The following is a 15,270-nucleotide window of genomic DNA, read 5'->3' as shown; positions in this document are numbered from 1 at the left end:
GTGTGTTGTGTGTTAATACGAGTTGTGAAAGAGTGTAAAAAATGCAGCTGAAAGTTTGGAAGGTCATTTTTTATAAAGTTCTGCGTTTTACAGTTAAAACCCCTCTGCTATGTATTCTTATTTCTTTCTTGTAGTTCAAATAATTTTTTACTTCAAATACATTAGATCCCTCGCTGTTACTGTTGATCTAAGGACTTGTCACTTTTATGAATAATTGAGTATTCAGGTATTCAACATTTTTATTCTTGGTATACTCAAGTATATTATTATTCAAAATTCCCACCCCTAACGTTGTAGCAGGTGTGAAGGCTATTAAGAATGAAAGATACATTCACATACAGTAATTTGTCAAAACATAATTTGAAAATGGCAGATCTCGCACTTGTGGAAGACCTTGCTACTGCTGTTACTTTTCGGCGAGTGAGAGTCTGGATCGATATGACTTATTTGCAGAAAGCACAGATTAACTTTTTGCACGATACCACTTTACAAAGGCAGTTCTAATGGAATTGTGTGCAAGATGTTGGGTTCTAGGTTGCACAGACCAACCAAATGCACACATCCTATTCCTGCACATGTTCAAGTTCTGTCTACTACTTTTTGGCCACTGGTAGCTTTCAAAGGCTGATCGGACATAACTGGCATTTCACAAGCATCTTTCAGCGCATTGATGCCTGGGGTTTTGGACTCAATCATTTCACTCCGCCCTTGGTACATTCAATTTCCCTACAGGGAAGAACACAAGATTGGAGTAAAAAGGGATTTTCATTCAATTGCTGGGTTCCCCAATACGATCGGTGCTATAGACTGTACTCATGTAGCAATTGCAGCACCAAGAGTACATTTTCATTTAATTTTGAACAGAACAAAGTAATTAATGTGCAGATTATATCTGGTGCCCGTCTTGGTCTACTAAATGTTGTGACTAAATGGCCAGGCGTAACCCACGATTCATACTTTCTTCAAAACAGCAGTGTGGGCACTGACAGCTGGCTACATTTAGCTATATAGGCGTGTTATAAATGCAAAATTCCATGTGCAAACAACTTTAGTGACATTGAGGTTTATTAACACCTTACGCAAGATTTCTAAATCAGGATTTAATTATGTGTGCAACAATTCTAAACTTTAGGCATACAAACAAATCTAATCGTTTATTCACGCATGAATGATAAATATAGACCCAGGAGCTTTTACATGTTACTACTGAAAACACAGCTTGTAACTTCGATTTACAGAAGATGCCTTTTGATTCCCCAGTGAAAACGTATGAGGACATGGGTCTGGATGAGCTGGAGGAGAACGAGGATGAGTTCAGTGAGGAGGATGAGCGGGCGATTGAGATGTACAGGTCAGTGTGGTTACAGGGTGTCTGGGCAGTGTTGATAATGGATACACTTAAATGGAATATGGGGCCAGATCTTCATCCATTTCCTGTAAGAGACTCTGCAAAAGTTTAGTTTGTCAGTTAACTTTCTAGGTCCGTTATCTGATAAATAAGACGACTGCTGTTAATTTCACAAGGTACATTTCCTTTATATATTAGTTATGCAAATAAAGTCAAATATATTAAAAAAAAAAATTGCAATGCCGTTGCTTGCTGTAACCCATCCTGAAATTATATTGCACCCATACCAAATAATTGTATGTACTTCAGAGTATAACGATTTCTCAAGATTTTATTACAAAGACATAAACCAGTAGAGGTAGTTAATCTAAATGTAACAGATTCTTTTTTTCATCTTGTCCTGTTCAACAGACACTTCCACAATGATCTGTGTTGTTCATTTAGGACATCTTGAAATCCCGATGTTCTAGTGGATAAGCAGATTTAAGTCTGGAAATTCAGTTTCTTATGTTTTAACAGTACTATAATTTGCAGGCAACAAAGATTAGCTGAATTGAAAGCCACCCAATTGAAAAATGTATTTGGGGAAGTTACTGAGATATCTGGACAAGAATATATACAACAAGTAAACAAAGCTGGTAAAGACATCTGGGTCATCCTGCATCTCTACAAACAGGGGTAAGTTCATCATTTGCTTTTGTTAGCAGCCATCCTCAGTAGGTATTATATTGAAATCTGGCATTTGGAATATAGTTTACAGGTTCTTCATGTTATGTTATGAAGGATAGGAATATACATTTGCAATACATAAATATAATCTTTATCAAATTGTCACACACAAATACCCAAGCTGTAGTTTGTTATTTACTTCTGGACTAGTTATTTCTTTCAGCACTGCAGACCTCTGAAGAGGTCTAGATAATAACTCCTCTGAAATGGGCTGCTAATGTCTCTTGTTTTTTGCAGTTACTTGCAATAAACAGCTAGTCCATAACTTTGCAGTAAAGAAAACTTACAGATTGACTCCTGTATTAAATATCGTACAAACACCAGAAACTGAGCTGCAATAAGTCCCTTGCTACAGAATCAAAGCCTAGTTTAAAAAAAAAAAAAAAGATAATCCATTTAATGTCAGACCTATATCTAATTTCTTTACAAAATCCTGGCAAATGATCTGCAGTGACGGTTTTAAACCTGATTTAATCATAATTTGGTTTAGCTGCAAAAGAAATCAGCTGATTTCAAAGGTAAATACAAGAGTAGTGTTTATCTAGGTCTGTAAAACCAGCGGTATGTCTTTAGTAATCACTAGGCTCTTATTTGTTTGTCTTTCTTTCTTTTAGCATCCCCCTCTGTACTTTGATAAATCAGCATCTCGGTTCACTAGCAAGGAAGTTCCCACAGACAAAATTTCTGAAGTCAATCTCGACAACCTGTATACCCAACTACCCTGACAGGAACCTGCCAACTATATTTGTATACCATGAGGGCGACATGAGAGCACAGTTTATTGGTCCACTAGTTTTTGGGGGCATGAATTTAAAAATAGACGGTAAGTGGTAATGAAAATGTAATATATGCTTCTATATGAGACATTTGGTCTGTAAAAAGATTGAAATAAATAACTTGGAAGGTTAATTCATGCAAAATGTCTCTAATTAGCACAGTGGCAAATGCTTTGTGAACATGTCTCATTGTGCTTTATTAGAAAATGGATCAGAGATTTGCTTTAACCTGATTGGTCAATATGAGATCCCTACTCTCTGGTAAAGGACCTTGAATGTTATTGTTCAAACTGTTAAATCTGTGTTCCAAATCATTCCATGGGAAAATACATCAATACAGTATTGATTTATGTATTTTACCTTTTTTCTGCTTGATGAAAGAAAATCTCTGTTCTTGTACTCTGAATGTTGACTGTCAATGTACACTGTCAGCTTCCTTGCTGTCCTGTACAATAGCAATAGCAATAGTCTCAGGTGTGAATGACACGTTGTAGAAATCAAATAACTGGATGCAGACTGATTACTTTAAGCAGCTTTATTTCAGCATATAACCACAAGCACGGTGCTCTCTTCACTACAAAGCCAGGAGGCTTTGGATAAACTTTATGAACCCACTTTGAACAAGTTACTGAACAAACAGCCCAATTCACATTAACAGATCTAGACAACCAGATGGTTTTGGCAATTCAAAATTCCTTTTTTTTTTTTTTTTTTTTTTTTACACAAATACATGAACATGCACTGAAATCCTAATTAAAAAATAAAAAGGTAATGATACTTTTAATCTTTTACATGTTTTACATTTTTTAAGAGGTAGCCTTCAGCTCAGGCATTTAACGGTACAAGGTGGGCCTTACCAGACAGTAAAGCCGTCGCCTTTGGGTTCTGTTGCTTAAAAGAAGATATTGACAAAGACTTCTGGTCGAAACATTGGGTGATGTTCAATGGTTCTGTATAAGCAACAGGTTGAAAATATTCTCCCAGTTCTAAAGTATCAGCTCTGTCTAATTTCACTGATAACACTGACTTTGGTTTTGTTTTGTTTGTTTGTTAAAGAACTGGAATGGAAGCTTTCAGAATCGGGTGCAATTAAAACAGATTTGGAGGAAAACCCCAAAAAACAAATCGAGGACAAGCTGATGACATCAATCAGGTGCACGGCTCCGACAAAAAAGGATAGCGATTCAGAAGATGACTATTAGCCGATGATTTTTATTCTATTTTAAAATCATGATACACCTTTGGTCTGGCATTCATGGATCCAGTGTTAAAATCTATTACATGCCTTCCTTCTCTATATTGTGGCAAAATTCAGCATCTGTCACTGTAGCAAATAGTTTTTTTTTTCCTCTGAAAACGTGATATCAACTGAATTAACTGTATGTACACAGAAAAGCTTGCCAAGGTGGAAAATATATTCTCAAAGGACTTCAGTATTGTAAAGTGTTTGTAGATCGTGTAAAACAAGTAAACTTTACATACCTACAGCTAAGAAACTGCAAACATTATTGTATATTCCTGTTTTGTAAACAAAAAAAAAGAAATCTTTGCAACAACTAAATTATGAAACTGGTCTCATAAAATAAAGAACAGAAATGCATTGTTTTTAAAGTATAAACCACAAAAAATCCCTTCATTTTATGCAGTTTTTTTTCTTATCAGTTAAAGGTTGAAAAAAAATATTTTTACATCTACAGGGTGATTCATAAGCCGCATATCATATGGAAACTATGTTGTGTGACTTGGCCTATCTGGATACTTTTCATAGAAAGCCTCTGATGCACGACCCAGTTGTGAGGAAACTTACGTAAGGTGGAGGCTGGTCGCGAACCAACGGACATGCCGCTAACAGGCATCTTAACCACTATGCAAAAGAGCCAGGCTTGTCTGCATTTGTGGTTAGAGAACTCTTAACCTCATCTTACCAACAGGGATAAGAATAATCAAATAAGAGTAATGGCAGTGTACCTCCCAACACTGCCCGTTACACTTGCTAAGCAAATTCTTAAGCACTTCAAGTCATTGAGAGTATCAGAATATTGTGTATATGGAGTCATTTTATGTCACACATTTTTTTTACATGCTAATGCTTGTTCAAAACGATAGTAATGGAAGCCTGCAATGTTAAAAAGTGTTTAGCACACTCAGATGTGCTTGTATAAACAAGGACAACAATTTGAATTTGAGACTTTTGGACCACTATGTTGATAAGCAATTTCCTAGTTGTGTTACAATTTGAGACTATTAGAATCTGAGAGTACATGTAGACATTTGAAACATCTGTTTGAATATGGTATTGTACTTTTCATGATATGGATGGCTGTAGTTTTGTAATCGCACCCTTGGCAGGGATGTATATGAATAGTAATAAGAATGTTACCAATCGCTTTTGTTCTACTTAGATCTTAATCTCAAAGTATTTTACAGTATGTGACACAAGTTCAGTGTTCAAATCACCATGTGTCCTGATATTAAAACGCATTAGACAGGGTAAGCAATTTAGTTAATGTGCTTTGTGACAGGGTAGCGTCATGGCCCAAGATGTTACCGGCACAAATTAGAGACTAAGACAGAAGCTGCAGTTTAAGCACCAAAGTGCACATTTATTAATCCCACAGGGTGACAAAATAACAATAAACACACCGGAACAAATAAACAGGGCACGAGGGCCAAAATAAAAGGTTTAAACAAAACAATATAGGATGCGCATTTGCCTTCACTATAAAGGTTTTTCTGGATTATTAAATGTAGTGCTAGTCTATTCAGAATGTTTATAATGGTAAAAATGAACCGACAGGGAGAGTCCTGTTGTACTACTTGTGATACCTTTAAATCCCAGAAGATGGCAATGTATTCATAGCAATTGGATGATGTTTGTTTTTTTGTTTTTTTTCTCTAATGCTCTACAGTGAGTGACAAATGCATTTAAAGCCACAGATATGTAATGCCTCGAAATGTGATGACAAGGGATATACCTTTGAAATGGCAGACTTCGTGCAGTTTGGTGCTGTGAAGGCAAGAGAGGTCCCACTGCCTGCTAGTCAAGCGCCTTGCTGGGTGCGTTTTTGATGATACACTATGTAACACAATTTTTGTTCCTGGGTAGTAAGTGTTATTTCCTAATTGCTTATGCCTCAAAAGTATAGAAAATGGCTATTATTCCCCACAAACTTTGCTTTTGTGACCAGGACAGTGATATTTTGAAATTTACCTATTTCCAATGAGAAAACGGGTGAATTTGTGTCTCTTCGTTCACATAAAGTCAGAAAAAAACAACATATGAATCCAAATTAACATGTATTTATACTAAAGTAATACAAAAATGACTACAAAAGATTTAGAAGCGAGTAGTTTTTCGAGATTTACGATTATACTGTAAATCACTTTCACGAATCAGCCCCCAAATGTAGTCTCCCATCATGTTCTCGTTATACTGTCCTTGGTAGCGGCGTTCAAAGTCCAGTATATCCTGGTGGAAGCGCTCGCCTTGCTCCTCCGAGTATGCTCCCATGTTCTCCTTGAATTTATCAAGATGAGCATCAAGGATATGGACTTTGAGGGACATCCTACAGCCCATTGTGCCGTAGTTCTTCACCAGAGTCTCAACCAGCTCCACATAGTTTTCGGCCTTGTGATTGCCCAGTAAGCCCCGAACCACTGCGACAAAGCTGTTCCAAGCCGCTTCCTCCTTACTAGTGAGCTTCTTGGGGAATTCATTGCACTCCAGGATCTTCTTTATCTGTGGTCCGATGAAGACACCGGTTTTGACCTTTGCCTCAGACAGCTTAGGGAAGAAGTCCTGAAGGTACTTGAAGGCTGCCGACTCCTTATCTAGAGCTCTGACAAATTGTTTCATAAGGCCCAATTTGATGTGCAGTGGTGGCATCAGCACCTTCTGGGGGTCCACCAGTGGCTCCCACTTGACGTTCCTCCCCACAGAGAACTCGGTCCGCTGTGGCCAGTCCCGCCTGTGGTAGTGCGCCTTGGTGTCCCTGCTGTCCCAAAGGCAAAGATAGCAGGGAAACTTGGTAAAACCGCCTTGGAGACCCATCAGGAATGCCACCATTTTGAAGACTCCTATGACCTCCCAGCCGTACTCATCATACTTCAAGGCGTCCAGCAAGGTCTTGATGCTGTTGTAATCCTCTTTGAGGTGCACCGAGTGAGCCAGGGGAAGAGACAGGTACTTGTTACCATTATGGAGCAGCATGGCTTTGAGGCTCCTGGATGAGCTGCCAATGAAGAGGCACCACTCATTCTGGTTATAGACGATTCCGATTGCCTCGAACAGACTGGTCACATTGTGACAGAAGCAGAGCCCATCTTGACGGGTGAAGAAGCTGGAAAAAGCAGCTGGAACTAAACTGAACTGGTGGGCTTAAGGCCCCTGTATTTATACTACTATTTATATTACTGGAAAGTTCTAGAAAGTTCTAGAAGTTACTCCAAGTTTACTCGGCACTGAATCTATCTGGAATGTTCTGGAAAATAGGTAAATTTCAAAATATCACTGTCCTGGTCACAAAAGCAAAGTTTGTGGGGAATAATAGCCATTTTCTATACTTTTGAGGCATAAGCAATTAGGAAATAACACTTACTACCCAGGAACCACGGTGTAATAAAGCCTGTTGACATCCATTTGGAGGTCCCTTTTAAATGTTCTTCCACAAAAGCCTGTCTGGTGCGTCCCTCGTCCACATTGCTCCAACGTGTTTCCTAATTTCATCTTGCCATCTTCCTGGAGGTCTTCAGGGTTGCTTTATATCTCTTGGGATCCAATGTAGTATCTCCTTGGTTCAGTGATGGTCTGTTCTTCTTGCTCAGTTTTTTCACTCTTATAATAACATTGCACACTTTTGTTTGCACTCTTATCCATTCCTTCCTTTTCCTCTCCTTGTTTCTCCCAGCATGCACCTTTCCATACTTCATTGAGTCATTTGTAATTTGACTCATTTTTGCATTGAGGATCCAGGTTTTGCATATGTAAGTTAGCATTGGCAGCACGCATTAGTTGAAGACACTTCTCTTGAGGCATAAGGGTAGTTTCCCTTTCAGAACCAGGCTTAATCTTTCAAAGACACTCCAGCCCATTTTTGCTCTTTAGATTTTGCACATTTGGTTCTCCATTGCCGAAACTAACTAACAAGCTTGAAGTAGTTATTGACTTCTTCAAGCTTGATCCCACTGACTTCAATTGCCTGTATTGTGGTATATTTATTGAACATGACTTGAGTCTTCTTCAGGTTCATTTTTAAACCTGTGTTGATGCTATCCTCATTTAGTATTGTATTCTTGTTTGTAATTCTTCTGGGCACGTTGTAAATATGAGGATGTCATTAGCAAATTGTAGGTGATTCAAGTAGGCTCCATTGATCTTCAGCCCCTTATTTTCCCAATCCAGTGTTTTGAAAATGTCTTCTAGGGTGGCTGTGAAGAGCTTTGGGGAAATTGTATCTCCTGACAAACTCCTTTTTTAATCTTGGTTTTGTCACTGTTTTTATGGAGTCTTGCTGTGAATGTTGCATTCTTGTATATGGTGCTGATCAAGTCTGTACGTTTTCTCAATTCCTTTTTCTTTCCAAAGAGCTTAATACAGATCTTGAGTCAAAGGCTTTTTCATAGTCGATGAATCCCAAGCAAAGTGATAGTTCGTACTCTTCCTGGTTTTAATCACTTGCTGTACAACTTGAAGGTGATCCATTGTACTAATCCACTCCTGAATCCTGCTTGCTCATTTGATTGTGCCGAGTGAAAATTATCTTGAAGTCTGTTGGTGAGTATCTTGGTAAAAAAAAATGTGTAGATTATAGGAAGTAAGCTAATAGGTCTGTAGTTCTTGAGGTCGTCTTTATCTCCTTTCATATGTAAAAGTATCACCGATGCATTGTTCCAGTCGTTTGGCACTTTGTTTTGCTTAACAAATCTATGAGGAAGTGACGCAAGTAATTGCAGAAACAGCAAAAACCATTGCTGGAACACAGAGTGCAAAATACAACCAGAAGATCATGCAAGAGACAAAAGACAAAAGAAAAGAAAGGAAATTAAACAAACAGCAGCTCTGAAGTCAAAGATTGAATATATCGAGCTCTGCAAGACAGTAAGAAAGCACATTACTGAGGATATATGGTCGTTCAACTGTATATTGGTAGAGAAAACTATTGAAGACAACTGAAGCATGAAGAAAGAAAAACAAAGACTAATTGTCAGGGGAAAAAACTGATTTTAGCAATCAAACAAGAGGACAGGACAGTCACCAAGAACCGCAAATTGATTTTGAAGAGAATCAAAGACTTTTACAGAAAATTATATCCAGAGCAACGTAGCAGATGACGAAGATGAGACGGAAAAAACGCAAGCCAAGGAAGAAGTTCCAGACGTCCTACCAGAAAAGGTGAAACATGCTATTAAACATATGACGACAGGAAAGGCACCCGGAGAAAAAGGAGGTGAAGAACTGACAAAAATAGTGTCATGTATTTTTTTTACAGATTTGTGTGTGCGCGCTTCCAAATTTTATATATATATATATATATATATATATATATATATATATATATATATATATATATATATATATATATATATATATATAATATATAAAAATACAAATATTTGGAAGTTTTTTTTTTTCTTTCCCTGCGGTTCTGATGTCAGCTACATTAACACAACCTGCTTGCTCAATGTTCTGTATGTTCTGTATGTTCTGCTCAATGGTCATCTATAAAATGTATGAATACATTGTGAAAGGGCAGGTAAGTGCTCAAATAAATCTGCATTGAAATGTGCAATCAAATGTTTTTTTTAATTGTGTTTTTTTTTTTAAAATAAGCCTGGTGAAAAACTCAATATGGTATGATAGTGTACCTATAGTATCGCTAAATACAACACAATGAAAAAATAAACACACAAACCATAATCCCTGCCTAGGTGGGTAACAAATAATATTCATGGGTGTTGTTAGATTCCATTAAAACAGAGCCTGTGTAAAAAGGACTGAAATATGGCCATCCGATGTTACACAGGACTGAATAGGTGCAGGTCATGTATTGGTACCTTGATTGTAATCATTACATCAAAGCTTATGCATTCATCCCATTATATCATGGAAACTCAAATTGATTAATTAATAAATGTACAAAACAAAAAATACATGTTAATGAATCCATTCAAGTAGCCAGGAATATCACCTGTGAGTTCAAGGCCTCTTTCTGCCTCGCTTTCTTCTCCTATCACACATCAGTTCCACCACTTTGAATACATTTACCCTTGCTCTTTGCTCTTTGCTCTTTGCTCTTTGAAGTGTGTCATTGGTGGAGAATCAAAAGCATTTAATTTGTCTCCCAGGATTGGTTGACCTATTTTGCAGATATGATTAATCTTCAGTGGAGTCACAGCAGTAAATGTTATGTTGTCATTTATTGTTACAAAAGCAAAAGATTAGAACAATAAGCATCCTGAGAGCAAAGGCCTCTTGGTATTATATATACTATATATGGAACAAGGACTATCCAGAAACAACTAAATAAACATTATTTTCCTGACCTCCCCTGCTACTAAATAAAGAGGTGCAGCTATTTTCAATCGTGCTCTGCAGTTATGGCTTTTCAGAGGCTTGAGCAGTAAAATTCATCTCCTCATTTGAAATAGAATATAGTACATATACAAGAGACCTTGACAGTTATACCAGTGACCTTGTGACAGGCTCTGCAATTGGCACTGTTAAATGTGCTTCAAGTGCATATGCAGAGATAGTTCACTGGCGGGAAGTGCATTGGTTAGTGTCTGCATAATATGCATGTGAATAACATATGGGAGTGTAAAACAGGATGTTGACTACATAGGTACAGGTAGAAGAGGCTTACTGTGTAAATTGTATAATAACACACTAGATTGTTCCAGCAGTGGGGCTCCATTAAGGAGAGCTAGTGGTGGTTTTAGTGCCACTGGCTCAGATTTTTCCATTTAAACCCCAGTTGTTCCAATCTAAAACAAAACTCAAAGGGTGAGATGTGCTTGTAAAATGAAGGGAATGGTTGGGGTGCTAAAAAAGTAAGCAGGGCTGGTGTTGGTCATCTGCCCCAGGAGGCTCTTTTAGGTAACCTGGGAATGGGGGTGCATATAGTTGCTATAGCCACAGCGCTGCAGGGGCTGGAAAAACAATTGCTGTTTGCAGTTTGTGCAGTTGTGGATTCAATATACCCACAACAGCAAAGGCTTAGAAATGACAAAGATGTTAACCATCCCGCTAGGGACTGAATAGCAATTTTGCAATCTGATAGTCAATCAATCAATCACATTTATTTTGTATAGCACCTTTCATGCCAAGGCATCCCAAAGCGCTTCACATGACAAATAAATATACTATACAATAATATAATATAATATACAATAAAATATAAAAAAAATCCTAAAACCAAAATAAAAAAATAAAAAAAAACATATTAACAAAACTCTGAAATAGGCCATCCCAATCTACAAAAAGGCCTCTGCATAAAGATGTGTTTTAAGCTTTGATTTAAATACATTTATTGAGTCAGCTTTATGGATTTCAATTGGAAGATTGTTCCATAATACAGGTGCATAATGACTAAAGGCTCTAACACCACAAGAGCTATGTTTTATCATTGTCGTCACCAGAAGCCCAGCATCTCAACTGGCGTCCAGGGACATAAGGTAAAAGCATATCATTATGTAAGCAGGGCCATTTCCAGACAGTCTTAAATGACATTAATAATCGGGCAAGAACAGGTGTAATATGTTCAAATCTTTTTGTACCTTGCAGAATTGATGCAGCTGTATTCTACGAAAAAAAAGTATCTCCTACATAGGACTTTTTAACTTCTACGTAGGACAACTGAGTGAATGACAACCAATCAAAACTGGAAGCTTGCAACTTCTAATTATAGTTACAGCGTTAAAATCTGCACCATTAAAGTTTGGTTTGTTTGATGTACTTTATTAATCCACTGGTTTGTTATGTACATACCAGTTTGTGCTTCCTGAAGTGACTTTTTAAAGATTTTGAGCAGAATGTCTTGACACCGGGACATTTGATGGAAAACCATGACTGTCCCGGGACGTCTGGTCACCCTAGGTCACACATACAGACAGCGAAGATGGCGAGGACGTGCAGATAGAGAAAGGAATGTCTTCAGTTTGGAAAGCAAGTTTAGGAAAGTGGAAGGTTTCCAAACCCATAGACTGGAGCCTATGAATAAATTCACTCCCTATATTTCACAAAGGAAAGCAGAAAACCTGTTAACAGATAAACATAAGGATATAAAATACAAGGCAGACCAGTCTGGCCTATACAAACGGACTGGCATATGATCGGTACAAATACGGGGTCAGTCATGATTGGAGAAAAGAATGGCCAGAGCGTGAAGCTGGCCAGCCGCGCACTGTGGGACACTGAAAAGGACAACAGGTTTCAGCTACCTTTGAAAGCAGTGCAATGTTTGCAATTGCTCTTGCATTTGCTCTATATATTGAATAAATATACCAGTGCCTATGGGTTCATTAAATATCAAATTTAGATTTAAAAGACACCTCTCGTTTGTTGTCATTTAATTATTGCTTTATTATGGATGAACTATAGTCTTGCAATAAATGTAATCTTAAAAGTCGAATTGCCCTGACACATTTGAGTTTTGTTTAGTTTATTCACTTTGTGCCCGCCAGTGCCGGTACAGGTACATGTACAATTACAGCTTGAAAAAAGCCTATAGCAATGTATTGTTCAGTGAATATTAAAACTTTATTTCAAAATACTGTTTTTTAATGACTGTTTATAGAATATGTAAAGCAATGTGCTGAATTGTCAAGATCGGATAGAACCAAAGTTGTTTTAATTTTTTTTAATACTTTCCAAGACCTGTAGCAGGGCAGAGCCCTGCGGGTAAATGTATTACCATATGATTGAAATGTATTGTTTTGTGTTTATTTTAAACAAGGGATAATTATTGTTGTTTTGCAGCATGGATGGGGTTAAAATAAAATCTCCCATCCAGCTAATCTCGTGTGTAATGTGGACATCTCCAAATGGCCACATATATATAAAGAGCAGATCAGCCGCTCATAAATGGGTGGGTTGTTCAGAGAGGAGGAACGTAAATAAAATATAAAACTGCTGCTCGTACACCAGTGCGCTACTTGTTATAAGACTGTGTTTGTTTATTTTGGCCAGCATGCAGTTTTTTGTTTTTTTTCTTTTGTTTGTTTGTTTAAATCTTTTATTTATTATTAAAGAAAGAGCGCATTTGCGACTCATCCGTAGTACCTTGCCTGTGTGCGGTTCTTTCTTGTCTGGGACGTCACTACTTAACCATCCTGTCACAGTACCATTTTTAAACCACCCTTCATTCACAACCTCAGTATTTGCGCTATTTTTTAATTTAGAAGGCCCACTTATTTACCATAATTTTTGTTCCTGCACCGCAGCAACATCCCACAACAGCTGATTTAGCGTATCAAGCGCCTGGCCGGTAGGGACCTCTGTAACACATTGAGGTGACTTGTTTCCTGCCTCCCCAACCCGCACAGCCAGGATGCTAACCTGCACTTTCCTTACTGTATGACGCACACTGCTGTGCCTTTACCAGGTGAGTCGCTTGGGGACCCCCCTTTTTAGGGTATTCCTGCCTCCTGCCTCCCAACAATTGTATCTGCAAAGTAAAAATGGGTACTTCCATTAAGCCTATATTATTATTATTTATTTGGCAGACACTTTTATCCAAGGTGACTTACAGGTGTTACAGGGCAATACAGAGTTACAATGAAAGCTTAATATGTAAATACAGTATAGTTTACAGTAAGTGCAAATAATACTACTAAAATGCAACTGTATGCACTAGAATGCAACACTATATGATTACAACAAGTTATATCTACAATGACATATTAGTAGTGCAATAGTGCAAGGATAGTGCACTGTTGCACTGGTGTGTAGGTCTGGTAAGTCCAGTGCATAGTAGGAGTGGTAGATCAAGAGATCTACAAGAGCAGTCTAAACAGGTGGGTCTTGAGGAGGCGGTGGAAGGCACTGAGAGATGGAGCAGTCCTGAAGTTATCTGGTAACTGGTTCCACTACAGAGAGACTATGGAAGAGAAGGGGCGGGCATGGGAGGACGGAAAGTGGAGGGAAGGCGTGACAAGTCGGCCAGTAGAGGAGGAACAAAGATGGCGAGACTGGGTGTAGGGAGCCACAAGGGATTGGAGGTAAGAGGGGGCAGTGTGGTGAAGAGAGTGGTAGGCAAGAACAAGAGTCTTGAATTGAATGCGAGCAGAGATAGGTAGCCAGTGGAGGGTGCGAAGCAGAGGGGTAGCATGGGAGTAGCGGGGTTGGGAGAATACAAGATGGGCAGCAAAATTTTGAATGAGCTGAAGGGGGTGGATAGCGAAAGCAGGGAGACCAGCGAGGAGAGAGTTACAACAGTCCAATCTGGAGAGTACAAGAGCTTGGACCAGGGGTTGGGTGGAATAAGTAGTGAGAAAGGAGAATGGCGGATTCGGTAGATGTTGCTAAGAAATAAGCGGCAAGTGCGTGACAGGGAGGAGATGTGTTGAGAGAAGGAGAGGGAGGGATCAAGAAGGAGATGTAGAGAGTGTAATAGAGTCAAGAGATACTGAGATGGAGAGGTCAGAGGAGGGAGAGGAAGCAGAAGGAAAGTAGAGGAGGTCAGATTTAGAAAGGCTGAGTTTGAGGTGGTGAGAACGCATCCAAGTTGAGATAGACAAGAGGCATAGCCTGGACTTGTAGGGCACATGACCACATGAGGTTGGTGAAGTGCTATGAGGGGGATAAATATGAATTTAACCTATTAACATATGAATATACATATGCCATACATATAAAGTAAATGCATTGGAATAATCTAATAACTTATGTTGTTGATGCTGAATCTTTGGGGTTCTTTAAGACCCAATGTGACAGTTTTGAGATCAGTCTGCTACTTGTTTTTTGGATGAGCATGGCCTCATCTCGTTCGTAAATGTTCTTATTTTTGTTCTTATGGCTGTGTGCTGTTGTGTGCTAATAGAATGTTAAGGGTAGGACTTTCTGATAGTACAAACCATTAGGATTTGTTACCTGAATTCCAGAAATATAAAAGCAGAGGTAATGATTGCTGGAGTAATTTGGTGTAGTCAGATGTGTCCTATTCCCACTGGCAGCAAAATCTTATTCCTATGGTACACCAGCATACAGGTTACTGAATTAAATTCATGTTAAGCACGTTGTAGAGTTAAAAACTGGAGCCCCTTCTTAGTAGATTTAGCCCATTGTGTTTTCACAGCTTGGGGTCACAATGCTGTCAGTTTTGTGTAATTGTGTTTGTTGTGCAGTATTTGATTATTTTATTTGCAGGTGTAAAAGACTAACTTGGACTTCTATCACGCTGGCCCTAACTACTCTTACAT

At 38.4% G+C, this 15,270-nt stretch overlaps 1 protein-coding gene across 1 annotated transcript in view; it reads left to right on the top strand.

Moving 5' to 3' along the window:
* Positions 1 to 4,489, top strand: part of LOC117406800 (phosducin-like protein 3) — a 13,947-nt gene extending 9,458 nt beyond the window's left edge. The window contains exons 3-6 of the mRNA XM_034011118.3: positions 1,261 to 1,351; positions 1,883 to 2,026; positions 2,692 to 2,900; positions 3,910 to 4,489. Of these exons, the coding sequence (XP_033867009.1) occupies positions 1,261 to 1,351; positions 1,883 to 2,026; positions 2,692 to 2,900; positions 3,910 to 4,055 (590 nt within the window). The 3' untranslated portion in view covers positions 4,056 to 4,489. The remainder of the gene's footprint in view (positions 1 to 1,260; positions 1,352 to 1,882; positions 2,027 to 2,691; positions 2,901 to 3,909) is intronic.
* Positions 4,490 to 15,270: the final 10,781 nt, after the last annotated feature.

The sequence above is a fragment of the Acipenser ruthenus genome, chromosome 8 (assembly GCF_902713425.1).
Source record: "Acipenser ruthenus chromosome 8, fAciRut3.2 maternal haplotype, whole genome shotgun sequence".
Taxonomy (NCBI): domain Eukaryota; kingdom Metazoa; phylum Chordata; class Actinopteri; order Acipenseriformes; family Acipenseridae; genus Acipenser; species Acipenser ruthenus.
This window is presented reverse-complemented; position numbering and strand designations above follow the sequence as displayed.